This window comes from Sitophilus oryzae, unplaced genomic scaffold, assembly GCF_002938485.1.
Source record: "Sitophilus oryzae breed Bouriz unplaced genomic scaffold, Soryzae_2.0 scaffold_347_pilon_pilon, whole genome shotgun sequence".
Taxonomy (NCBI): Eukaryota; Metazoa; Arthropoda; class Insecta; order Coleoptera; family Curculionidae; genus Sitophilus; species Sitophilus oryzae.
Window position 1 is genome coordinate 259,207 of NW_022146915.1, and position 26,587 is coordinate 285,793.

General features: G+C 32.4%; 1 protein-coding gene across 4 annotated transcripts in view; it reads left to right on the forward strand.

The window, feature by feature from the left end:
• The window catches only part of LOC115884730, a 153,392-nt gene that overhangs the window by 84,344 nt on the left and 42,461 nt on the right, over nucleotides 1-26,587 (forward strand). For all 4 annotated transcript variants that reach the window (XM_030903382.1, XM_030903379.1, XM_030903380.1 and 1 more), the window contains 4 exons: nucleotides 1,450-1,601; nucleotides 18,203-18,579; nucleotides 20,146-20,284; nucleotides 25,277-25,411. In XM_030903382.1, the coding sequence (XP_030759242.1) occupies nucleotides 1,450-1,601; nucleotides 18,203-18,579; nucleotides 20,146-20,284; nucleotides 25,277-25,411 (803 nt within the window). The remainder of the gene's footprint in view (nucleotides 1-1,449; nucleotides 1,602-18,202; nucleotides 18,580-20,145; nucleotides 20,285-25,276; nucleotides 25,412-26,587) is intronic.

Consider the following 26,587-nt stretch of genomic DNA (forward strand, 5'->3'; position numbering starts at 1 on the left):
TCTTCCACCAGTCCCGTCCTCTGTAGGTGAGATCTCAGCCGGCAGTGGCCCGTGTACACTGCAGTGAGCACACGCGTTCCATTCCTACCGGCCTTTAGGAGTTCTCCTGTTCTATGTTTGGATGGCCCTGCTAGGATTTTCTTGGCATGTTCCATTCCGGGACTGCCATTCCAGTCTCGTCATTCCAGTCGCGTAAAATTATGCTCGCTACCGTAGTTGAACTCATTTAAAAAGTTTTATTAGCTTCATTAATAAATTATAATACAAGTTAGACCTTGTAAAGAAATCAAAATATTTAGTTTTTATTTTCTTTTTTTAGAATTTTCACAAATTATACTTTCCAACACTTTTAGAATAATTATAGGCTGTACTTAAACTGCCGTTAAACGGTAGCTTACTAAAATGCCGTTAATAGGTATGACGTCGTTGATGTGACGCACTTGACGGCTTTATGAAATATAGGAATTTTATAAGGACTAACCAACGGTATCCACCCCACCAAATAACCAACTTAACCAACGCAAGTAACCTCGACACTGATAAAAAATATAAAAAACAAATATAAATTAGTAAAAATCAACCAACCCCTCCAAATAACCAACTAACCAATGAATTAACACCCTCCAAATAACCACGCTAACCAACCCGCCAAATAACTAAACCACCAATCCAACTAAAAAGAGTGAAACCAATGCAATAAGATTACGCTATATGCAAAAAAAATATAAAAAAGTCTTGGTCGGCGTGAGATTTGAACCACGGACCATTCGCTTACGAAGCGATAGCCTCAGCCACTGACCCACAGGTGCTCTTGCAGAATGCTTAAGACCAGGCATTACTTTCCGCCGACATGAACGACGTCACAATATCTATTAACGGCATTTTAGTAGGCTACCCTTTAACGGCTGTTTAAGTACATCGATAATTATATAACTTTTTTTCGTATACTCGCTATTTATACCCGTGTATTTGTATATACTGATTGTTGACGATATTTTCCGATAGTGGCAGTACCGAGGGAGAATGCACCAAAAACCTATAAATATCAACAAGGATTTCAGGGTTATATCATCTCGCGTCGTTAGAAGCAAAAAAACAAAAAGGATAAATAATATATTTAAAATATTTCAATAAAAACTATTCAATATAGACATTGTATAAATTGTATAAATCTAATAGCATCAAATTGTAAAAGCAGGAAAAGTTACAACGGAAATGTGAAAATAAATTGTCATATATTTTCAAACAGAAAAATAAACGATATAATTTAATCATATTTGTATCTCTTCTGGTTTACGAGATTCATATAGTGTGCATTCTAATCTGAGACACAATTATAATCAAACAGATAAATACAAATTTACGATAAAAACCTATTGCGGCAAAAGACTGAAAGTAGCGGTCTTTATTCATACAATTTAATTTATTGGACATTTTTATTCTTTCCAGGTAAAAATGGTATCTCAAGCGGCCCAAACGAATGGATATAACGGCAGAAAACTCGCTAAATCCTTATCAGAAGCTGGAAACAAGTTGGCCATGTCGCCTAAAAATGAATTCAGTTTTTTCGATCCTGCATCAGAGCATGAGCCCCTTCAAAGGTAAGCAGTTCTTTTTTATTGGCATTATAAAGTACATTGACATTACTTGACGTCATTTGTAAAAGTAAATTCAATACGTCTCAATATTTACAATAAAGAGTACAAAATGCATTCGGAAGTATAAGAAGAAAGTTCAAAGAGCTATAAATAAAATTGAGCGAAAAATAAATTTCTACAAACTAACATTAGAAACTAGTTTGTAGAAGTTGATTTATTTATAAGAACTACGATTAATATTATGCATATTATTAGATCGCTCACTGAGATTCCAAATTCACAATAAAAAAAGTTAAAAATAATATCTTTAAATTGCCGACTTTGGATATTATTTATTTGAATCTTCCAATTGACTCGTTTTTCCTTATTCAATGTTAATTAGCGCTAATCAATATTGTTGCTATGAATATAATCAGATTAAATAATTTAAAAAACCAGACTTGAAATTATTTTAAATAATAATTAAAAAGTTTTATTGTTAGGTATCCAAAAACCAGAAAAAGTATATAGTGTGGCATATCACTGTAGGTACTCAGGATACCGAGTTCTTTCAAAATCGAAATAAAAAATGCAGGTCCGTATTTAAACAAGTTAATTTGGGCTCTGTATCTCACGAATTATTAGCTAATTTCAAAATTTAAAAATACTATCATATAGCTCTAATAAAGTGGCTATGAGAATTTGCAATTAGTTTTTTGATTTTCCAAAAAGTAACAACAGGAAAAAATTAAATTTATTTTCAAAAAAATCCGTTTTTTCCAAAAAACTCAGCAATTCTTTTAAACTTTTTTGATGGCATCTTGGTGAACATCCCAAAGCGCAACTTTGCACCAAATTAACCATGTTCGTATCTATTACGGTTACCGGGATACCAATGCTCGTACCTCGAATTTGTAGCACCCTGTATAAGCATTTTTAAAAAGTAATAAAAAAATATATTTCAATCAACTCATATCTCTATAGACCGTCATATTTTACGAAGTTTCATCGAAAAAATCGAACATTTTTTCGAACCTTTATCGCAACTTATAAATATTTAAATAGTCTAGGGGTAGGTTTGGGAGATTGGTGAATTTCTGGAGATGGGTGATAAACGATAAGAGAGTTTACTATACCTTATCCTGAAGTGTCTATATGAATAAATTATCTTCAAAGCTTATCTCTCAAAATCCCGCTTGTTGCTGAACTTTACCACTGGTTTAATAAGTTATAAGTTCGTTTAATAACTTCACCCCACTTTGTACAATTTAGTTTTGGAAATATGTTGTATACATAATGGGTTTAATCTTTAGATTTAACACTAATTAAAAAGTCTAAAGAAATAGTCCTAAAAATCAAAACACTTTTCTATGGTAAAATATTGTAGTGTAACAACCCAAGTTCGTCAACAAAGCTGAAGAGGTAATATTTTGGCCAACTGTATAACAAACAATTTAAATAAAAGAAAGGAACCCACGTTGTGTTAAATATTTTTTTAATGTGATTACCTCGGATGCGCTTTTTTTTGGGGAAATTTTGGGAAATTTGAGGAGAATAGGTCATGTAAATGAAACGCTAAATTTGTAAATAGCCCTACTTATTTTATTACATGAAATAAATGGAGTGCCGTACTCTGCCTGGAATTCACGAGTAAAAGAGCACGGCAGAGAATACCCCGATCACTATTCCAGAGAATCTAACTATGCTACCCTGAACGTTAATAAAAGAGAAATAATAATAATAATATAGAAACTGTCCTCATACCTAGGTTTATAGTTTAATACATTCAAAACATGCCACATTTATATCGTTCAAAACTGAAGAGAGTTAGTTTAACGGGTCCCCACCCGTAGGTATGAAGTCCCTGGTTGCGGAGATCGAAGCTAAAGTTGAAGGTCTGGTGCAAATATCTTTAGATTATAAGTTACTCTATTTACTGTTTCTGGTTGCCCTTTTGGGAGCTAAGATATTCGCCCATGCACGGATGAAAGGAAAATGCACGGAAAACTGAACCACAAACATCGACACGAAGGAACAGTTAACGATTGTATTTAGATTTCCTTTAAACTGAAATTATTCACAGCATAATTGATTCCATTAAAACATACACATGTTATATATTTTATACACATTTTATATATATTTGTTAGATCAAATAAATTAAGAAAAGCTTTAGAACAGAATCACAACAGAAAAAATGAAATATATTCTTTAGTTAACAATAGTTAAATAATAAAAAAACATTTACTTTACCTTTAATAACATTCTTTGTCACAAAACTTACGAAGCAGAATAACATCAATGCATCTGGAATGGTAGTCTAAAAGCTATTATTTAACAACTATCATCACTGTTCGTCGCCTGATTTCCCTCTCACTAGTTTGCAAATAATATTTTAAAAATCAATAATTTTATTTATGTATACAGAGTGTCTTAAAACTGAATGTTCTGAATTTAAAGGAATATGCCTATTTTTATATAGGCGGTTTATCTCAAAATTTTTTTTTACTCTTTTATAGACGATTATTATTAATTTTGATTACCGTCATATTTTTTGATGTATTAAAATGTTAAAAAAGCACAAAAATTATTTAGTTCAATGGTACGGAAAGGTTACAGCAAAAATATTATGTTAATTAAATTAATAATAATCTTCACAAAAAAATGGAAGAAAACAACTATATTTTCATATTATTTGATTTTTTCTGTAAAAAAGACAGGTAGAGGTTTGGAAAAGTTTGAAGAATGTAGAATGTAAGGAAGAGGGTTAATCACCGCGACCTTACAGATCTATTGTGTCTCCCTTTCTTGAGATATAACTAATCATACAGTTTCAGGGCTTTGATAAAAGCCAGTATCGGAGACGGCTTCACAGAGGCTAGTTCTCCGTCTCCGATATCAGCCGTACCAAAGTTTATGGCATGAATGGTTGTCGTCTCGGCGCACTCAGTGATGAGGTGTTCTGGAGTTTCCGCATTTTCCTCATAGAATCTGCATTCACAGTTGTTTCTTAGCTTCAATCTACTGAATTGTTCGTTGAGGAGATGTGTCTTGTTAAAAATCCCATGACAATCGGAAGATTGTAGTAGTTTAATGTAGTAGTTTAATACTTTTAATAAGGCCTTTCTTCCATATGTTTCCCAGGTTACCGATAGGATTGGTAAAGTTCTCAAGAAACATAACATCAAAACAATATACAAACCCACCCGGAAAATAAAGGACTGCTTGAGACCAGCCAAAGACAAAAGGGAACCATTATCCTCTGCAGGGATCTACCGTATACCGTATTCCTGCGGTAGCGTATATATTGGAACTACCAGATGCTCTTAGGAACGAGACTCACGGAACACAATAGAAGCTGTAGGTTAGGGCAAACAGACAAGTCGGCCGTAGCAGAACATGCTCTAAGAGATGGTGACCACAAAATTCAGTTCGAAGACACCCAAGTCATTGCCACGACATCTGGATATCATCCTCGTCCGGTCAGGGAAGCTGTTGAAATTCACAAACATCCAAATAATTTCAACAGAAAGGAAGAAACTTTCTACCTAAACAGAATTTGGCATCCAGCTATATCTAGGACCAAGGTAGCAGCACAGAGAAGTAGACAAGTTCCGGAAGAACCACTACCCGAACAAGCCACGTCCCCTCCGGCGACGCATAAATACGCACTACGCCGACGCAGAGGTATCAGTCTAGTGTGAGCAGTCGGAGCAAACACACCTCTGAAGATGCTAGCCACTCGTGCTAGCGAAACGTGAGGAAGCAATTCTAACCGACGACGGCCTAATAACCTGATAAACCAAATTTCTTCAATCGGAAGATTGTTCTTACTTAAATTAAAGAAAATCTTTCATTTTTCTCGGTCGTAAGTTCTGACAATATCCTTCGAGTGTCTTAGACCGGTGGAGGATTCTTATTCCAGGTTACGGATAGAATCTTAGTAGAAGAACGAGCTGAGAGATACAATACAAAATACTGCAAGAGCAAATTTGATACACAAATGGCAAGAAGAGTGGATGCAAGGAAAATCTGGTTGGTGGACCTACAAGCTTATGGGAATTTCAGCCATGGGTCGAGAGAAGGAATGCAGACGTAGATTACTACCTCAGTCAAGCACTATCGGGACATGTATGTTTTCGAAGATATCTCTATGAAAGAACTCTCTCTAGAACAGACGAATGTTTATATTGTACTGAAATTGATGATGTAGAAAACACCCTTTTTAAATGTTCTAAATGGGAGGAATATAGACGCGCGTATATGAAAGAATATCAAAAGTTTCATTCAATGTAGAAAACATCCCATACAGCATATCAAATCACATTTACGATGTGTTTACATTATTAGATGTAGACACAGGGTAACACAATTCCCCCGATGTAAATATGCTACGTTTACCCATTGTAGTTCAACACGTATGCACAAAGGTTAAACGTCCGCCTCACAATGTAGCCACAGTATATCATTTACGTATACACAAAGTAAGGGATACACAGTGCTTGTGTATTACGTTTAAACTCTGTTTACACGTTGCAGTTGTGACTACTGCGTTTATACGTATGTATTTTGCTTCGTATATACATCTTGTGCTAGATAAAACTACTTCTTATGAACGAATTTAGGAAATAATACAAGTTTTGATGCCTAACTTTTCGTTCTTTTTAATAAATATTTATTCAATGATACCAATTATATCTTTTTAGAACGAAAATTAGGAAGGCAAAACTTTGTATTTTCCAAAAGTATCTCGATCGTAAGTTCAAGAGAGGTAGCCTTAAAATTGTTCCATTTTTGTTTTGTATTAAATGTACCATTTTTTTTCATAAAATGGATTAAGTGGTTAAAAATAAAATTCTTATATTTCTTTATATCATGGAACGCAATAGCGTAAATAACACAATAATAATAATTATTTACACTGCAGAAACCAGAAGTAAGAAAACACTGTAAAAGAACAGAATTTGTATCAAAATGTATTAAAAATATAAGTACCTAGTATAATATATAATATAACAACATACTAAAATGGTAAACACTGGTATATCGCCACGATTTGGTGGACCTCGTTTAGTCATTTTTTTCTGTTCTTTTCCCTCCAAGCAGTTGGTTTGTTAGCATACTCATTCATCGAGATTAACAATCTCAGATTGACAATCTCACCCTTAAATTTTATATGAAACTGATTATTGAATATTGAACATACCTGTATATTGATCCATGAATAACTTACCGAATATCAGCGTAAGAAGTTCTTTGAAGTGTTTAAATCTTTCTTTCTCTGGTCCATTAGGTTTTTATTATTTCCAAATTAAAGAAAAATTATATTGCAGAGCTAACCTCTTTATCATTATACGAGAATATTTGGAGTTTTCATTCATTGGAGTCAAAATTTGGTAAATTGGGTATCGAGTAAGGGAAGAGTCGCTGCTATAATATTAATAATACACTTAGGAAGGTATAACAAGGTAACTAAAAAATTGTGCTTGCCTTAAAATCTCTTTTAAACTACACACAAACAGAACATTTATATAGAGCTTCCGAATGATAAAACAATAATGGCTGCTAACACATACCACTCCTAGAAAGGAGAAAGGAGAGAGAACACATAAGATACACTTGGTCGGTGTATCTACGCTGAGGCTATCCGCGCGTGCGCACACCTTCATTTCATGCTAGAATGTAGACACAACAGTACACTATTACAAAGTGTCTATATAGAAATTTATATTATGTGTATACGTCACATCTTTACAAGGCGTGTACTATAGGCATAACTATGATACGAAGTATCACACATACATATGACATATACATTGTATGTCTCATATACCTACGTCAGATTTCATCATTTTAATAATTATTTGTTACGTTACAAAAAAACTCTTTAGAATCTTGAGTGGATACGGTATACAACTAGTAAACACTGTATCGCACAATTCTATCAATATAAACCTGCGTGTATTTCATATGTATATGTTAGAACTAGATGAACACTTAGGTTCACTTTAACATATTTTGTTTCTCATGTGTCTCCCTTGTAGAAACGTAATTTTATTTGGACGTGCTGTATGGGATGATGGCAGGCCTTTTGGGCAACGAAAGTACGTGTGAAACGGTGTACAACTGCATTAGACAGATACTGGAGAATAAGGAGAGAGATATAAGGCATGCAAACGCCTAAGCACCCTTCTCACTGAAGTAATGCGCGAGCGGTTCCGGTGCGACGAGCGTGAAAGAAATAAGGATGTTTTTTTAGTCGGTAGGAATCCGACACTACCCGCTGACACCAACAGAAGCAAAATAAAACACTAAATCACCACAAAACACCAAAACACTTTTACTTTTACACTGGACGCGCGTGTCGCTAACCATGTTAGCATCATCAGCAGATGATTATAAACTGTTGTTGATTATAAAAAGTTTATAATCATCTGCTGATGATGCTAACATGGGTAGCGAAACGCGCGTCCAGTGTAAAAGTAAAAGTGTTTTGGTGTATTGTGGTGATTTAGTGTTTTATTTTACTGTGTATCACCAAAGGTTCTAACCCTCAACTGTAACCAACAGAAGGACCAACCAAAGAGACTATGGGTGTCTCATGCAGGATTTTCCCCCTCAACAAAAAAAAGGTTACGGATAGAGTACCTGCTAACTTTTGTACATTTGCCAACACAATTTTAAAACATAATATGTGTATCGTACTCTAGAAAATTGTAAACAAATATTTGTTGCGCTATGTATTTTGGGTATTTTTACTATTTTAGCATTTCTAAGTTTTAGGAAAAGTCATGTTTTAAAGGAATTGTATTGCTAGCAATATTTTACTTCAGTTTGAATACTAAATTCTTCCTGGTTCTTGAGTTCCGCTTTAAGTCGGTTTCCACTTGGGTAGCAGACGGTTCTGGTCCAGTTAGTGCAGTGTTTGCTCTTTTTCTAGCTAGATCTTTTAATTTTTTGATTGCCGTATGGCACCCAAAGTATAAGGACTTTATTTTCTTTGCCTAATTTTTTCAGCTTCTCTAGGCTTTCTTTGACCAAATTCAAATTAATGGTTACTGAGTTGATCGCCTTAACTTATCTGTCGGATAAGTTGGCTTTTTCCTGTTATTATTATGTTACATCTATACAAAATATTGATTTGTAATTATTATTTTATTAGTCGCTATTAGAATTTCCGACATTTACCAAGCATTAGTTTCATAAACATTAAATTAAATAGTAAACCACTAAACAAGCGCATTAATATCATGCTAAATATTTTCCTAACCAATAATACTTAACATTGATGGGAATCTCCAAATAGTTAGTGCCCTGAATCACGCAGAATTTTACCAATAATATAAATGGAACTCGTGTATTTTAATGTAAAATAATTAGGCTAAAATCTAATTGAATAAAAAATTAAATATCTCTGGTACTGGTAGTGCGCATTTTAAAAATAATTTAGTTACTCTATGCGGGGTCTGTTAAATTTACTGAAGTTAAATTTTATATAGAATGGTTGTTTAAAAACAACAATGATGTGTGAAATAATTATGTGTTAAAATCTCTTGCACTGTAAGAAAATCTACAAAATAAAATAATTATTTTTTGTAAACACTACGTTAATCACTCCTAATCTATACTAATATATAAAATCCTTAAGTGACTGACATACTGATTAATCACGATCCTGCTCAAACCACTCAACGTAAGAAGCTCAATTTTGGCATACAGCTTGATTCAAGGGTGTAGAGGTTCGATAAGAAGGGATTTTTCGAAATTCCAGTTCCAAGAGGGTGAAACCACCCCTCAAATATTACAATATTTTTTATTTAAAAAACGGTCAAGTTTCCGAAAAAATGCTTAAACACGTATATTTTATTTTGTTTTTTACATATTTTAAGATTTTTTAAAAATGTATACAGGGCATTTCGAAAAATCTGGTCATTGATTAATCACGATCCTGCTTAAAGCGCTTGACGTAAAGAGCTGATTTTTGGAAAACAGATTGACTTTAGGGTGTAGAGGTTCGATAAGAAGGGATTTTTCGAAACTCGAATTCTAAGGGGGTGAAACTATCCCTCAAATATTAAAATATTTTTAATTTAAAAACCGGTGAGTTTTTCGGAAAAACTCTTAAACACGTATATTTTATTTTGTTATTACATATTTTAAAATTTTTTATAAATTTATACAGGGTATTTCATAAAATATGACCATTGAGTAATCAGGATTCTGCTTAAACTGCTTGACGTTTAAAGCTGATTTTTGGCAAACGGATTGACTGTGGATTGTTGAGGTTCGATAAGGAGGGGTTTCTCGAATCTCAAATTACAAGAGGGTGAAAACGCCCCCCAAATATTACAATATTTGTTATTTAAAAAACGGTTACTCTTTCGAGAAAACGCTTGAACAAGCATAATTTATTTGGTTTTTTTACATATTTTAAATTTTTTTAAAAAATCATACATCATACATTTTTGGCAAACGGATTTTTGGAAAGTCAAATTCCAACGAGATGAAACTACCCCTCAAATATTACCAAGTTATATAATAATATCGTCATATTGTTTTTTCTCATGCTGACATAAATGTGAGAAAATTTTATCCAGTTTGTATGTTAATGGAAATTCTTGCTTTGCTTTATCATCACCATTACAAATGATTAATTCGACGCGAACGAAGTCGCTGGTACACGCTAGTTTATGTCATATACTAACAGACCAAATATCGTTTCTTTATCTGAAAAAAAAATAAAAAACTTATAAGGGTGAGTCAATTAGATTTTATCATCTAAATGAAAAGGAAACTTCGATATAAATATATTGTAATTTTTGCCTTCTACTTGTTGTCATTTTTCACAAACTTTCGAGTTATTTTTATCGGAAACAACGTGATATATAGGAAAAATTCCGTACGGTCATATATTCAAAATTTCCACCCCGACGGCCGGAGATGACGCAAGATATTTTAAAAGCGGCAATAGCTAAAACGTATTGCAGTTTGTCGTAAATAAATTTTCGATACGGACAAGGTTTTCCAGAAGTCGCATGCTAAACGAACTTTTGTACACTTGCCAACACAATTTTAAAACAGATGTGTATCGTACTTTTAAAAATTGTGAACAAATATTTGTTGCGCTATGTATTTTGAGACCTTTTTACTATTTTAATAATACTAAGTTTTAGGAAAAGTCGTGTTTTAAAGGAATTGTATTGCTAGCAATATTTTACTTCAGTTTGAATACTAAATTTGAATATTATATGGAGTTTTTACAATGTGTATTTTGAGGAAAATGCAATAAAATTTTCGCGTATATTTGATATCAATTAAACTTTTAAATACGCAAATGAGGGCGCGATTTTTAAATTAATTGTTGCCAACCATAGACATATTCGGCGCCGGGCTGACTAACTGGAATTTAAATTTCGCGTCGGGGATTGAGATGGTAGATCTGCTGTAAAAAATGTCAAGTTGCCACATTTATTTATTTATTTCCTGACATTGTCATTGGTTTTGACACTTTAGTTTTATATTACGAGTTTTTGTTTTAAATGAATTGTAATCTAAAAATACCAAATTTCTGTTTTTTCACAATCTTTTGGTTTATGAGGAACACTTCTTTATACAGTTGAATTTATTATTTTTGCAGTAACTATTATTATGGTGTGTAGTATAGTAGAGTAATTGTTTTTATATTGTATACAGGGTACGGCAATAATGCGTCGGGCATATGTAGTTCCTAAAATAAAAAAAATAGCAATTTTGTTTAAGTGCAAACCTAAAGTATGTATTATGTATCAGGAAAATAATTTAACCTTTACAGGCTGACTCAAAAAAAAGTATGAGTGGATCAGGATGATTTTTTAAATGGAACATCTTGTATATTATTACTTCTTTTCTGATCACTTTACAAATATCTTAAGATAGTTTTAAATAAGTTCAATAGGTTCAGAGATATTATTAAATAAATAATAAAAATTTAAAAAAAAATTGGCGCCGGGAGGCACGTATAGCCGCCTATACTAAAATATGTTAATATCTCGAAAACTGCGACTTTGACTGATTTTGATGTTATTACAAACTAGATTTTTCCCGCGACTACGTTCGCGTTACACCTCGAATAGTTCATGCATTGATTTAAATAATTTACTTTGTATATAGAGCTAGTGAGCGTTACAAATGCCCTATTTAAACTATCTTTTTAAGAGTTTTAGAGCTACTCGTATTTCATATGAAAGTTATCAATTGTCGATTTTCTGGGTATTATACAGGGCAAGTCTTGAATAAGTGCAAATATTTTCAGGGCTGGTAGATCTCGATAAAAAACATATTTTCTTTACCGTTTTTCAAATAACTCCAAAATAACTGAGTTATTTTACTTTAAAAATTTCCAAAATAAAAATTTTTTGCTTAAATTTTGAGAACCACTGCAGCTTTTAGGGTTTTTCTGTCTTGTAAATTTAATCTACTACCTATCTATGTTGCCATATTATCAAGAAATTATGGTTTTTAACTAAAAACTAAAAAAAATCCAAAAGGTTTTTCAAAAAATTCAAAATCTCCAAAAAAAATTCGCGAAAAAACTCATAATCGTGTTTCTGAGGTCAAATATACCTACTACCGCTAAGAATAATTGCACTTATTTAAAACTCGCTAGACAAAAATTTTTATAAAAATTATAAAATTATTATAAATAATTATAAAATATTCCAATTTCAAGAGCATTTCTATTCTCTTTAAATATTATTTTGTAGGTACTTAAGAAAATTCGAACATTTAAAAACCGTTTATTATTTTTTCATCGCCTGTATATGACTTTATGACACACTTTGTATACCAAAAATAAACCTTTTGATTAGAGCCGTCTGAAATAAAAAATCTTAATAATTCTAGAAGTTATCGAAATGAAAGTATTTCAAAGAAGTTCAATTTTGGCCACAAAATGTTTTTGAAATCTTGCTTTTTTTTAACACTTTTTTTCAATTTTTTCTAACTACTTCCATTGACTGAAACTAATTATGTATGGTTGGATAGAGGGTGGATGGCGATCTTCCAGGGCGGTTTTTTATTTCTTATTTATATATAGATTATTTTCGAAATCGAACCAAAGTCAATTTCAAAGAAATTTTGCAAAATCTGAAAAAATAAAATCTCTCTAAAATAATAAATAGTGAAATGATTATTTACCCGCTATAGATAGAAGCCCTACCCATGGTCCCATATAAACTATATTACTAAAATAAATAGTTTTAAAATATGAAGTTTTTAAATGAATATTTGAAATTTTCAATTGTCGCTTTACTTAATATACTCCCTTCATATTTTTTTTATTTTTCATCTCTTTTTTTGGTTTATTAAGAGCACTAATACTCCATTTATAGTTATTTTTTATTCCTTGAAGGATAATTGAAGAAGAAATATAGAAGTTTATATTATTGATGTGTCACTAAATAAACCCTTGTATAAAATTTTATACTGCTAAATGTTATAGTAATGCATTTTCGTACAGCAAACTTTCATTTCCTATTCTACACCCTAAGATTATAAATTTTATAAAATCGCTTCATCTAAATAATTAACTCATGTCTTTTAAATGATCCTGTGTGCCAATTTTTATGTGTAAAATCCAGAGGTCAACAAGTTTAATATAAATTTTTACTAACTTTACCCATTTGGTTGACGAATTTCAAAAATCTCTTCTAATTCTTTTTGTAGGATTTCATTCTTCTAGACCACATAGTAAGGAATTTTCATACAACAAATTGTTCCGACATAATTTTACTCTCTAAGAGGATGAATTTCCTAAAATCGCTTTGTGTAGCTAATTCACTAATGTCGTTTAAACGAACCTTTGTTCTAATATTTATGTATCTAAAGCTGGCTGTATGAACTGATCCCTAAATTATCTAAAAACTTGATATATAGTCTAACTGACAAACCACTGACAATGACAAATAATTTATTTCTGGAGCAAAGAATATACCTAGCTAGAAAAAGAATGGAGTCTGCCTTACTGAAAAATGGTCCTACAGAAGTGGCGCCATCTATTGAGCAGGGCTTGTTTTAAATGGATCGAACCGTGGGCTTTTACTCTGAAATATAATTAAATTTGATTATTAAATCTTATTTTTTACACAAATTCAACAATACTAATAACAGGTATCGTTGTGATGTGTAGAAAACAAGATTTAACGGTATAATTTATACAATTATTAAATATAATTAAAGCCAAACCAAACCAAACTACCAACATTTATTCACAACGTAATATAAAACAACAAATTATTGAGTCTACCCCACGTCTACCCTACATCATAGTTTTACATTTTCTAAATAAAATTAGAACGACACTGATAAACCGGAATTTAAGTCGGCCATATTTGAGGCCCATCGCGGTGTACCTAAGATTTTTGATAGGCTCCTTCCTTAGTCTTCTTATTCAAAGTAGTTTGAAAAAAATTTTGATTATCATTTGATAATATTATGATTGGCGACTATTACTATGACAACGACAATATTTTTTGAGAATTTGACAATAGTATGACAATGGCCGTTGGAAACTATGGAAGCTACAAAAACAATTCTGATTTAACGCCATCTGGCAATAACTAGTAGCAACTTCTTAACCTAAAATTTAATTGCACTACCACCTAGCGCCTGAAGCTGGAACTATTTTATTTGAAATTTCCGTGGAAACGGTGGAACCGCTTTTGCTATTTTACTTTCCCGCCCCTGTTCTGGAGGTATTGTGTGTAGGTGTTTTTCAGGTATGATTTAATATTTAGTCGAGTTTCACAAAGAAATAGTCATTCAACAATTTAAAAATACTTCATAACAAATCTAGACATATATACCTTTCATTTAAAAAACACCGCGTTTCGATAGCTACTGTAATTTTGGAGTTTGGTTTGGTTTGGTTGCGATTTTTTAAAATTTTTAACCCCCTCCTATACTCCCTTACCAACCCCCCACCCCAACCAAAAACTAATGGCCAGATTCTCGGGTGCCACAGTATTTTTGTGCCAAATTTGGTTCAAATCGGTTCAGCGGTTTTTGAGTTATCGTGTTACAGACGGCAGACAGACAGACAGACAGACAGACAGATACCACGAAAATATTTTGTATTTAGGTCATTTATGACCCAAATAACTCATTTTGAGTGAAATTAAAAAAACTTTTTTTGCCGATCTTAATAGATATAATAAAAATACAAGAACTATCCTGAAATAACCCTATTCCACTATTTCTACCGACGCGCGACGCACTATTGCCGAACCTTGTATTCTTGTAAACAAAATGTTACATCAAATTTGACAATGACAAAATCACATTTCTGCTGGTATTTTAATTGTAGCTTTCTCTGAATCGCATTATAAAAATTTTAGTGATTTGAAGATAGATTTTTGCAAATAACATTTAAGTGCCGATTCCAAACGAAACGAAATTTTAGACAAAAGTACAATTATAACGCTTCTTTATAAAAGTAAAAAAAATAGTTTGACATTTTCACAACTTACATGGGATTTCCTATGTTCCATATTCCGATGCACCGAACACAAGGTATTTTTTTCTAGTGGATCGATTTTGATGATTTTTTAATCAATTTATACCAAGCAATAGCAAGTTATTGATCTTTTTAGCCTTTTTAAACTTAAAAATTCAAATGTTTACTGGCGATAATTTTTCAAACTTTTTCGAACAAATGGCGAAAATATTTTGCTGTTGTTGCCGTAAAATTGGCTGTTTTCGGATAAATCCTAAAGGACAAAAGTCGCCGTTTTATACTTCTCGTTGAGCGCTCTACCGGAAAATTCTATTAATAATTTATCAGATGTCTTTGGGAGAAGAGGGATCGTGAAAGACGAAGCTAGGAAAGTTTTTTGCTTGATGGAATTTTAACTAGTGCCAAGAAGCTGGGATAAACTTTTTAAATAAGTTCGTTAAGTTTTTGTGTAGGAAGCAAGCTGTACGAGCTGTTAATAATTAATTAGATTGTTAATTTGGTTATTAAAACAATTAAAGGACGGGTCTAACCAAAAATAGCTAAAGAACATAAAATAAACAAAAATTAAAAACAAATTAATAATCATACAGAAAGTTTGAAGCTTTTTGATCTTACCTTATTAAGTAATTCTTATCAGGTGGTAATTGTTAATTTTGAAGTTTAACTTGATATAATGTCATTTTAACAGAACGTCAACGGTTTTTGTAGAGATATTTGTTTAAAAAAAAACCTAAAGTGTTCTCGAATAGTTGCATTTAAATATTTTAAATAGTTTTTTTCTTTATTCTTTGTATTTTTTTGCTTCCGACGACGAAAAGAGAAAGCGACGAATTAGGCAAATTTGTTTATCAGTAAACCTAACTGCTGACAGTTAGTCTCCGTTGGATTAACGCAACAGTGTTTACAAAAATTAACTGTTTTATTTTGTAGATTTTCTTGCAGTGGAGAAATACCCATATAGGATTTTTTGGAAACATGAATCCGCCACATAGGTAGACATTTTTTTTAAATAGAGAAAGTACACACAACCAGGCTTATATGGGATCACTCTTTATTTCTGACTAAACTTTTTACAAGGAAAAAAAATGGTATACAACTTTAAGTTATAGCTTTTTGTTCTAAATAAACCTGACAATAAAGAATAAACGACTGCTGCAATTTATTTTTTTTTTCTTGAGAAATTTTTTTTCTTGAGAATTTTATGTTCAGTAGTAAAATCACAATTGTCCGGTAATTTTCATTCGATCCAAAAAAAATAAAAAAATGCCTTATGTCGTATGTATGGATTAACAGATGTACAGTGTGTCCCATTTTGGTTGAAATCATAGGGTATCTCCGTTATTAGTGAAGATAGAAGGGTGCGGTTTGCACAAACCTATCCCACTTTTTCGTCAAACGGAAGATGCTGCAAACAAAATTTTCATAGCCCTCTTCATTTCTGAGCTACAGGGTCTTTTCGAAAATTTTGCTATTTGAGACACCTCCTGTATCTCTGTTATTGTTAAAGGTATCGAGAAGGCGAAAACTGCTTATTGTAGAACTTTTTACGTAGAATATAGTGGCGTAGTCTGTTTTTCCACCAAAAAAATATTTTTGAAAATATGAACTAAAGTTATGTTTTTTCAAATGGAACACCCTATATATTTATAAATCATATGATCTGTCTTGCTACGAGCTTCTCAAAAATATATATCACTTTATATTTATTTTCACTATTTACTGCAATATTTAAAATATATCATTTTCTTATTAGTAGGCCGTGATAAATAACAAAAAATCAAAGTGGTATTTACTAAAATAGTGATACACATATTAAAATTTATTTGGGATTGATATATTTTACTTTTGAAATAACTGTTACCACTGAAACTGTGAATATATTTTTCTTTTTTTTATAACAGGATGGGTTTGCAAATATCTAAATCTTGAATTATTAAAGCATTTTTCAGGTGTTCGACATTGTTGTAGTGCCCACGATATATTTCGTATTTCAAAAATCCCCAAAATCAGAAATCGAGAACGGCGAAATCCGGAAATCGAGGAGGCTATCAATATGCGTTCATTGGTTCCAATTCATTGATTTCAAAAATAATAATTTAACAGTATTCTAATATTTCCATAGTTATGAGGGGGAATGTTCCCCATCTTGCTGAAAGTATATTTCACGTAAATTAGCTAAAGGAATATCTAAAATTTCCGATACGATAGATTATTCTTACGTATACACGTATTCCAAGATTTACAAATAGCGGTAGAGAGAATATATAAAGAATTTATTAGCGGCTCCCAAAATAAAATAAGAGACAGATAGCAGTATACTTTTAATAATTCTTTAGTTTCTTTTATTATCAATCATGGCCTACTAATAAATATGATCTTTTAATAAAAACTTTTAAATATTGCAGTATATAGTGAAAATAAATATAGAGTGATATATATTTTTGAGAAGCTTATGGCAAGACAGATCATATGATTTATAAATATACAGGGTGTTCCATATAAATAAACATAACTTTAGTTCATATTTTCAAAAATATTTTTTTGGTAGAAAAACAGATTACGCCACTGTATTCTACATAAAAAGTTCTACAATAAACAGTTTTCACCTTCTCGATAGCTTTAACAATAACAGAGATACAGGGGGTGTCCCAAATTGCAAAATTTTCAAAAAGACCCTGTAGCTCGGAAACGAAGAGGGCTATGAAAATTTTGTTTACGGCATCTACCGTTTGACAAAAAAGTGAGATAGGTTTGTGCAAACCGCACCCTTCTATCTTCACTAATAACGGAGATACCGTATGATTTCAACCAAAATGGGACACCCTGTACAGAGGGGAAAATATTGCTCTCATTTAACAGAGATGTCCCAAAGAGACGTAGCAGACATAGTAGGCATTACCCAGGGTGTTGTACCGAAAATATATGCAAGGTGCTAAGCACCTTGCATATGCACCTGGTTCTTGGAACTAGGAGCTCTCAAGAACAGCCCCAGACAAAGTCGTCAAAGAACCACAACTGGACAACAAAACAGAAGTAATGCCAATGTTTCTCATCCAGAGCTACAAAGGCAACTTCTGGCATATTTAACTTGGCATACCAATCCCAAAATAAATATTATTTTTTTCTGTTACAGGACACAGTCTGACGAACCTCCAAGATCACCCTTCTTCCCCATCACCCCACCCCAAGCCTACCTCCCTCCCGAAAACCCTCCCCAAAGCGAATCTTCCTCCCTCTCCAAGTCCGAAGAGCACGAATCCGAGGACTCTGTTGAATCCAAGCAGGAAATCTTTATCGACTTCAAGCCCCAGGTGCCTGCCGGTCGCGACAAAATGGTCAAAAGGCCTCTGGTGAAGACCGCCTCGGACGGGGTGATTCTGGTGGAGAAGAGGAAGAACCACAAGGACGAGGATAGCGTGGTGCCGAATTTGAAGAAGTACAACTCGATTAGTCACGAAAATATACAAGTGGTGGAAGAGAGAAGACCTTTTACTCCGTATTTTCAGAAAGGTACTTCAATTCGTAGAATTACGAAGTTATTGGAACACTTTATACAAAGAGTAAACCACTATAGAAACTATTAAAACATGTCTAGAAACTGCTTAAACAGCTTTATAAAATACTTTGAATGTGGTAGAAAATGATTCTTTATTGAAACTGAAAGAATTTCGGACTTCCATTGTCTTTATTTATTTTACTTTTGACCGAAATGTTGTGTAAGCACGTAAAAAAGATTTTTTAGTTTCCTTTATGAATTATTAAAACAGCTCCTGGAACTAAGCAGTTCAAGTTTCAGCCAGTTCTAGTCCTGAAACTAAGCGGTACAAGCGTACCGCTTTGTAAACTACAAAAACAGTTATAAAAACTGCTTTATAATGTAGTAAAACAGCTGTAAAAACTGTTTATACATCTTCATAAGCTCGTTTAAAATCTGCTAAAAGTCTTCTTCCAGAATTTACTCAAATCAACCCAAAAAGAGCTTAAAATGAAGAATGAAACACTAACAGTTTCTAAACAGTTTTATAAACTACTAAAATAGCTCTCGAAACTACTTAAACAACCTTTATAAACTACTAAGGGTGGCTGCAACGACGTTCCGTAATCCTGGTGTTAAAACATAAAAGCTGCTTTTGTTATATTTTAACAGCAGTTTTGGCAACCACCTTAAAAATAGCTTTAGAATTTGCGTAAGCAACTTTTTAAACTTCTAAAACAGCTCCCGAAACTACTTATAAGGCTTTGTAAACTACTAAAACAGTTCTAGAAACTGCTTATACACGTTTATAAACTACTAAAACAACTCTAAAACTGTTTATACAACTTTGTAAACTTGTTTAGAATCTGCCAAAGATTCTTTTTCCACAATTTATTTAAATCAACCTAAAAACAGCTTAAAATGAAGAAAGAGTCACTAAAAGTCTCTAAACTGTTTTATACACTACTAACATAGCTCTAGAGACTAGTTAAACAACTTTATAAACTACTAAGTGTGTTGCAACGACGTTCCGTAATCCTGCTGTTAAAATATAACAGCTGGTTTTGTTATATTTTAACAGTAGGATTATTTTCTTTGCAACCACCCTAAAACACCTCTAGAATTTACGTAAACAACTTTTAAACTACTAAAACAGCTCCCGAAACTGCTTATAAGGCTTTGTAAACTACTAAAACGGTTCTAGAATCTGCTTATACACCTTTATAAACTACTAAAACAGCTATAAAAACTGTTTATACAACTTTGTAAACTTGTTAGGTTGTATCTGCCAAAGAGTCTTATTCCAGAATTTATTTAAATCAACCCAAAAGGAGCTTTTAAAATGAAGTCAAGAACCCTAACAGTCTCTAAACAGCTTTATAAAAAAAACAGCTCTCTAATCTGCTTATACAGCTTTATGAACTACTAAAACAGCTTTGCAAACTGCTTAAACATCTTTAGAAATTACTAAAGCAGCTATAGAAATTGTTTATACAGCTTCATTATAGTAACTCTGATATTACAATAATATTCTAGAGATATCAATAAGATAAATATAATATAATTTATACTAAACTATATTAGAACAATATTTGTTACAGCACCTATAAGAAACGAGGGTATTTGCAAGCCATTGGAAGAAAACATATATTCATCTACAGATGGTTGCTTGTTTACACAAGACTCGATAGACGAAGAGTTTCATGAAAACTTCATATTTAACAAAAATTATATAAACAGGTAAGTTTAATAAATATATGATACATTTAAAATATGTCTTCTTGTGAATTTCATTAAATGCAAAACATTAATCAAACACAAATTTGTTGATCGTTCCGTATAAATAAAATAGAATAATATTACATTAAAATCTTCATTACTGAAAGTGATAAGAATAACAAGGTTTTAAGGTGCGAATAATCCATTCAAGAAATCTAAAAGCTCTAATATTCTCTTTGCTAGGCGCAAAGAATAAATTATTAAATTTAATTTGGAAATTCTAGCACTCCAGTTTCCACTAGCACTTGGAGTTTCTCGAAAATTATGAAAGTTCCATTTACGTTAACGTTAGAAAATGAGCTTAATGAATCAGGGAGCAGCTCAAGTTGAAATTTCCTTTTAAAAGATAACAAATAGACCTCCATCAACCTAATTTATTATTATGAATACCAGCAATTAGGTGTTGAGTAAAATTGACTTATTTTCCACGATTTTCATGTTCTAAGATATTTGCCATGATTTTTAAATTTTTATTCTGAATTTTTAAATCTTTCTCTCTGGTTTTCTTTTTCATACACACGGTCTCTCATATAAGAATGTAGATCTTGTAACCAGAAAATATACATACCGGGTGTTGCATCGTCGAGCGGGACGTAGGAAATCCCATGTAAATTTTAATGGGGTCAATTATTGACTTCCCTAATTATTTTAGAGAATAATTCTATTTAGGTTTATTGAAGAGCACTAAAACCCACATTCAAAAGAATAACTTTAGATATTTTTGATTACCCCGTTTACGAGTTATCGCCGATTTCTTTTTAAATATTTCTACTTTCTTATGGCCCTGTATTTACTTATGAGCACCAGTCAAGGTAAAAGATAACTGTCAAATGAAGTTGTCATTTCAGAAATTTATCCATTTAGTGCTTTATTATTATTATTAAAAACTCATACTTACATCGCAAAAATTCATGGCTAAATTATACTACCGAAGAAAAAGTATTGATGATTAAATCGTATTATCAAGGAAATAGTTATCAAAAGGTGTCGGACATGTTTGCTGCTCTGTATCCGAATAGACCGATACCTGGAAAATCTACAATCGCAAGGAATATCAAGAGACGGAACAAAGAGAAGATGCAAGAAATGATACCGACTTGGAAGTTTTATTGTGCGTGGAAGAGAACGATTGAAAGATCAGCACAAGGAAATTTGAGGATGAAATAGGAATATATCACACTACAGCGTTTCGAATTTTGAAACGACATAAATACTATTCCTTCATATATGAAAGGATCAAGAGCTACGAGATGGGGACGAAATACGGCGGCAGACGTTTTGTTTTGATATGATGGAAAGAGCAAACACGGATAGGGAATTTGTAAAAAACTTATGTTTCACTGACAAACGCACGTTTACCTTAAATAATGAACTTCGAACTTTGAACTTAATGTTCAAAATTATCGATATTGGAACAAAGAAAACCAACACAGGTTTGTCAAAACAAGGACGTAATATCCACAGAAAGTAAATGTTTGAGCAGGGATAGTCGGACACAATATTATCGGGCCATTATTTCTTACGCGAAATTTAAATGCAGAATATTATTTGGAAATACTCGAAAATCATATTTTACCTGCTTTACATGATGCCGCTAAGAAAAATCAGGACGTTTGGTACCAAATGGATGGCTGCCCGGCATATAATACCCTGGCTGTTCGGGAATCTTTAGACAATAGTTTTAACGGAAACGTTATTGGCCTAAATCATACAGTAAATTGGCCAGCAAGGTCTTCTGATATTTCGCGAAATGATTTATTTCTCTGGGGCCATTTAAAAAACAGGATATACAAGGATAAAAAATACCCAAATCTAGACGAGTTAAAAAATGCTATTTCTGCCGAATGCAATAGAATTTCAGTTTACCAACTAGCGAATGTAAGAAGAGAATTTTATGATCGTCTGGGTTATTGTCTAGCAGTCGATGGAGGAATATTTGAACATCTTCTTAAATCCTAAAGTTCTAACAATTTAATAGTACCTAAATTAATAAGTTATTGAATATTGTAATAATACTATAATTAACCTTGTAATTGATTACTTTATTTTACTTTAATTCATATTAATTTGTATTTATAAATACATCTTTAAGATTTCCGATGTAGGAATGAGTTTTCAATAATAATAAAGCACTAAATAGGTAAATTTCTGAAATGACAACTTCATTTGACAGTTATCTTTTACGTTGACTGGTGCTCATAAGTAAATACAGGCCCATAAGAAAGGAGAAATATTTAAAAAGAAATCGGCAATAACTCGTAAACGAGCTAATCAAAAATATCTAAAGTTATTCTTTTGAATGTGGGTTTTAGTTCTCTTCAATAAACCTAAATAGTATTATTCTCTAAAATAATTAGGGAAGCCAATAATTGACCCCATTAAAATTTACATGGGATTTCCTATGTCCCGTCCGACGATGCAACACCCGGTATATGATTAAATTAGAAAAAAGTTTTGCTTTACTGAACCCTACAACGTCATGTTTCTAAATTTAAAAAAGTACGTATACTTCCAAAGTAAGAATTTACTTCCAAAGATACTGTGTGACAGAAATTGCAACACGCAGTATAAACTAAGGGTTGGCAAAAAGGTTAGGCTTGAGTCGAGATTTTCGTGTGTAAGAAGAGTACAATGCGTTTATAATGTACTGAACAAAGAGGGAACAGTAAAAACGTTGGCAAACGTATGAAATAAACCGAGAAACTGTGCACATTGCTAAGAAGAGCACTATTATCAGATTCGTCGCGGTCGACCGGTCGACCCAATCAGTACCATATCAGTACTTAAAATTCTAGGAAGGAGTGTACAGCATGCGTTCAGCTTCACGATTTAATTACGTCTCGTGATACTTTATTTGTTTATTTAATAACGAGTCGTTGTAATTCTGCCTATAGCTTGTAACTTTTTTAAGTGCAAGTTAGAAAGACTTGTCCTTTTGGTAAAAATAATTGGAATTGAGTTGGTGTTCGACAGTGGTCGCGCTATTAGAACTCTGAATTCTAAATCGATATCTCGAAATCCATTAGAAATAATTGATTGTAGTTTTTTTCAAAAACTTTCTCAATATGTCTGCTATATTTTCTTTGCAGACAGTATGTGAAAATTTTTACAAATAAAAAAGTTACACAATTGCTGAAAATTGTTATGCACTAAAAGTAAATGGACGGGTTTTTTTAAAAATTTTGAATGGAAAAAACAAGCCTATCGGATGTTTTCTCTTTTAGTAAAAGATCCGAACTTCAAAATAAAAAAAAATTCAATATCTAAAGAACAATTTCGATGTGTTAAAAGGTTCATTTTTAAATTATCGTGATTACTAACGATATCCTTATAATTCCATTTCAGATGCTCAGAAACATATTATCTAATAATTTTATCTAGTTATCTTTTTTATTTTAAAAAAGTTTTTTAAAAATAAGCGGCTTGCGATCGTGATTTTACTTTACTTGAGAGGGAAAGGCGTAGCGGAGAAATGTGGCAACGCCACAACAGCACACCGTCGCATTTCTCTCACTCCGACTCAATAAGATTCCTATGCGATTTACTTTCACACATGTAAATACCGACCCAAAAGTAAGAGTTGCCAGTATTATATAAGATACCATGTTTATAAGTTACTAGCGTGTACCAGCGACTTCGTTCGCGTCGAATTAATCATTTGTAATGGTGATGATAAAGCAAAGCAAGAATTTCCATTAACATACAAACTGGATAAAATTTTCTCACATTTATGTCAGCATGAGAAAAAACAAAATGGCGATATTATTATAACTTGGTAATATTTGAGGGGTAGTTTCATCTCGTTGGAATTTGACTTTCGAAAAATCCATTTGCCAAAAATAAGTTTTTACGTCAAGCCGTTTAAGCAGAATCGTGGTTAAGAAATTACCTAACTTTTTGAAAGACCCTGTATGATTTTTTAAAAAATTTCAGAATATGTAAAAAAAACAAATAAATTATGCTTGTCCAAGCATTTTCCCGAAAGATTAACCGTTTTTTAAATAACAAATATTGTAATATTTGAGGGGCGTTTTCACCCTCTTCGAATTTGAGATTCGAGAAACCCCTCCTTATCGAACCTCTACACCCTACAGTCAATCCGTTTGCCAAAAATCAGCTTTAAACATCAAGCAGTTTAAGCAGAATCGTGATTACTCAATGGTCATATTTTATGAAACACCCTGTATAAATTTTTAAATCTTAAAATATGTAAAACAACAAAATAAAATAGACGTGTTTAAGAGTTTTTCCGAAAAACTCTCCGGTTTTTAAATAAAAAATATTTTAATATTTGAGGGATAGTTTCACCCCCTTAGAATTCGAGTTTCGAAAAATCCCTTCTTATCGAACCTCTACACCCTAAATTCAATCTGTTTTCCAAAAATCAGCTTTTTACATCAAGCGCTTTAAGCAGGATCGTGATTAATCAATGACCAGATTTTTCGAAACACCCTGTATACATTTTTAAAAAATCTTAAAATATGTAAAAAAACAAAATAAAATTAGTTATTTAAAAAATTATTTAAAACCCAAACCAAACCAAACTTGACCGTTTTTTAAATAAAAAATATTGTAGTATTTGGGGGGTGGTTTCACCCTCTTGGAACTGGAATTTCGAAAAATCCCTTCTTATCGAATCTCCACACCCTAGAATCAACCTGTATGCCAAAATTGAGCTTCTTACGTTGAGTGGTTCGAGCAGGATCGTGATTAATCAGTATGTCAGTCACTTAAGGATTTTATATATTAGTATAGATTTATATGAAGATATACCTAGAATTTCCAGTATTGATTTCTACATATTCAAATGTTGACGTTTAAAACTTTGTCAAAGATAAAGTTTCCAACATATTCCACTTATTATCGACGTGATTTACACCTAATTTACATTATACAAACTTTCCGTGTAATGAATGGGTGCCAATCAGGCGTTTATGTTGCGGCGTTTTCCAGGCAGGACTCGCAGAACAGCAGCAACGTGGAAATTGGGAAATGCGTTGTTTTCCAGAACGACGAGAGCGTCGTGCCGTCGATATCACTCCGGCCCGATATGAAATTGTCGCCGTTCACTTCAAACGACGACATAAGGTATTGTATTAAAACACTTGACTAATTTAGAGAATATAAAAAAACATTATACATTGTTTAATATCGAATTAAGATAAAATGTGTATCTTATTCTTAGAAATTATGCATAGTGAGAACTTATATTTAAGTTCTCATCCCTCGATTTTTACTTTTTTTGCATTTTTGCGTTTGCGATTTAACGTTTGAAGCTTTTATTTCGATTTGTGTCCATTAAAAACACGCAAAAGAAGAGGCAGGTCTGCAGTTTCTATCAAAATGTCAATTAGTAACGTCGCAAGCACGTGGATTCCCGGCCCGTTCAACAATCAATCCTTTGAGAAAGAGATAGGCGAGATCGGCGCGGTTAGCGTTGAAAAAACAAAGATGAAAGATATGCTCGGATCGATCGCTGAACGGGCTGGATATTCGACAACAAACGCAATCTACTGCTAGCTCCAGTGATGTGTGTAAGAATAATTATTATCATTTGCCATTTATTTGAGAAATTTTAGTTTATTTGTGTATAGATTTTGTATGTTGTAGCTTTGTGGTTGTAGAATGTAGAATGTTTAGGAGGGGAGTTAATCACCGCGACCTTACAGATCTATTGTGCGTTCCCCTTTCTTGAGTTATAACGAGTTATAATTCATCATACAGTCTCAGGGCTTTAACAAAAGCCAGTATTTGAGACGGCTTCACAGAGGCCAGCTCTCCATCCTCGACATCAGCCGTACCAAAGTTCATGACAGGAATGGTCGTCGTCTCGGCGCACTTAGTAATAAGGTGTTCTGGTGTTGTAGCGTTTTTTATAAACATTACCACTGCGAACGGCAGCTTTTCATCGGAGAGCAGTCGTGGATAAGGTATTTCACTGGAAAGAAAACTAATTAATAACAATAAACAAAAGAAATAGATATTAGGCGCCAGGCATGTACAGAGAAAGAAAACACAGTTGTATATTACTTAAAACTAATGGCTATATTTATTCATGATGAATTCTGATGGTAAATAGCATTGTACAATTTTAATAATTATTATAGTGGTTAAATACTATTACAAGGCGTAATGTAATGAAACCTAAGATCTAAATCATGTTGTAACTACTAAATCGACATAAATGTTCTTAATAATCTAACCACTAAATATAGTCTGTACAATATCATTTAAAACGTACGTTATTAAGTTAAGACTGAAAAT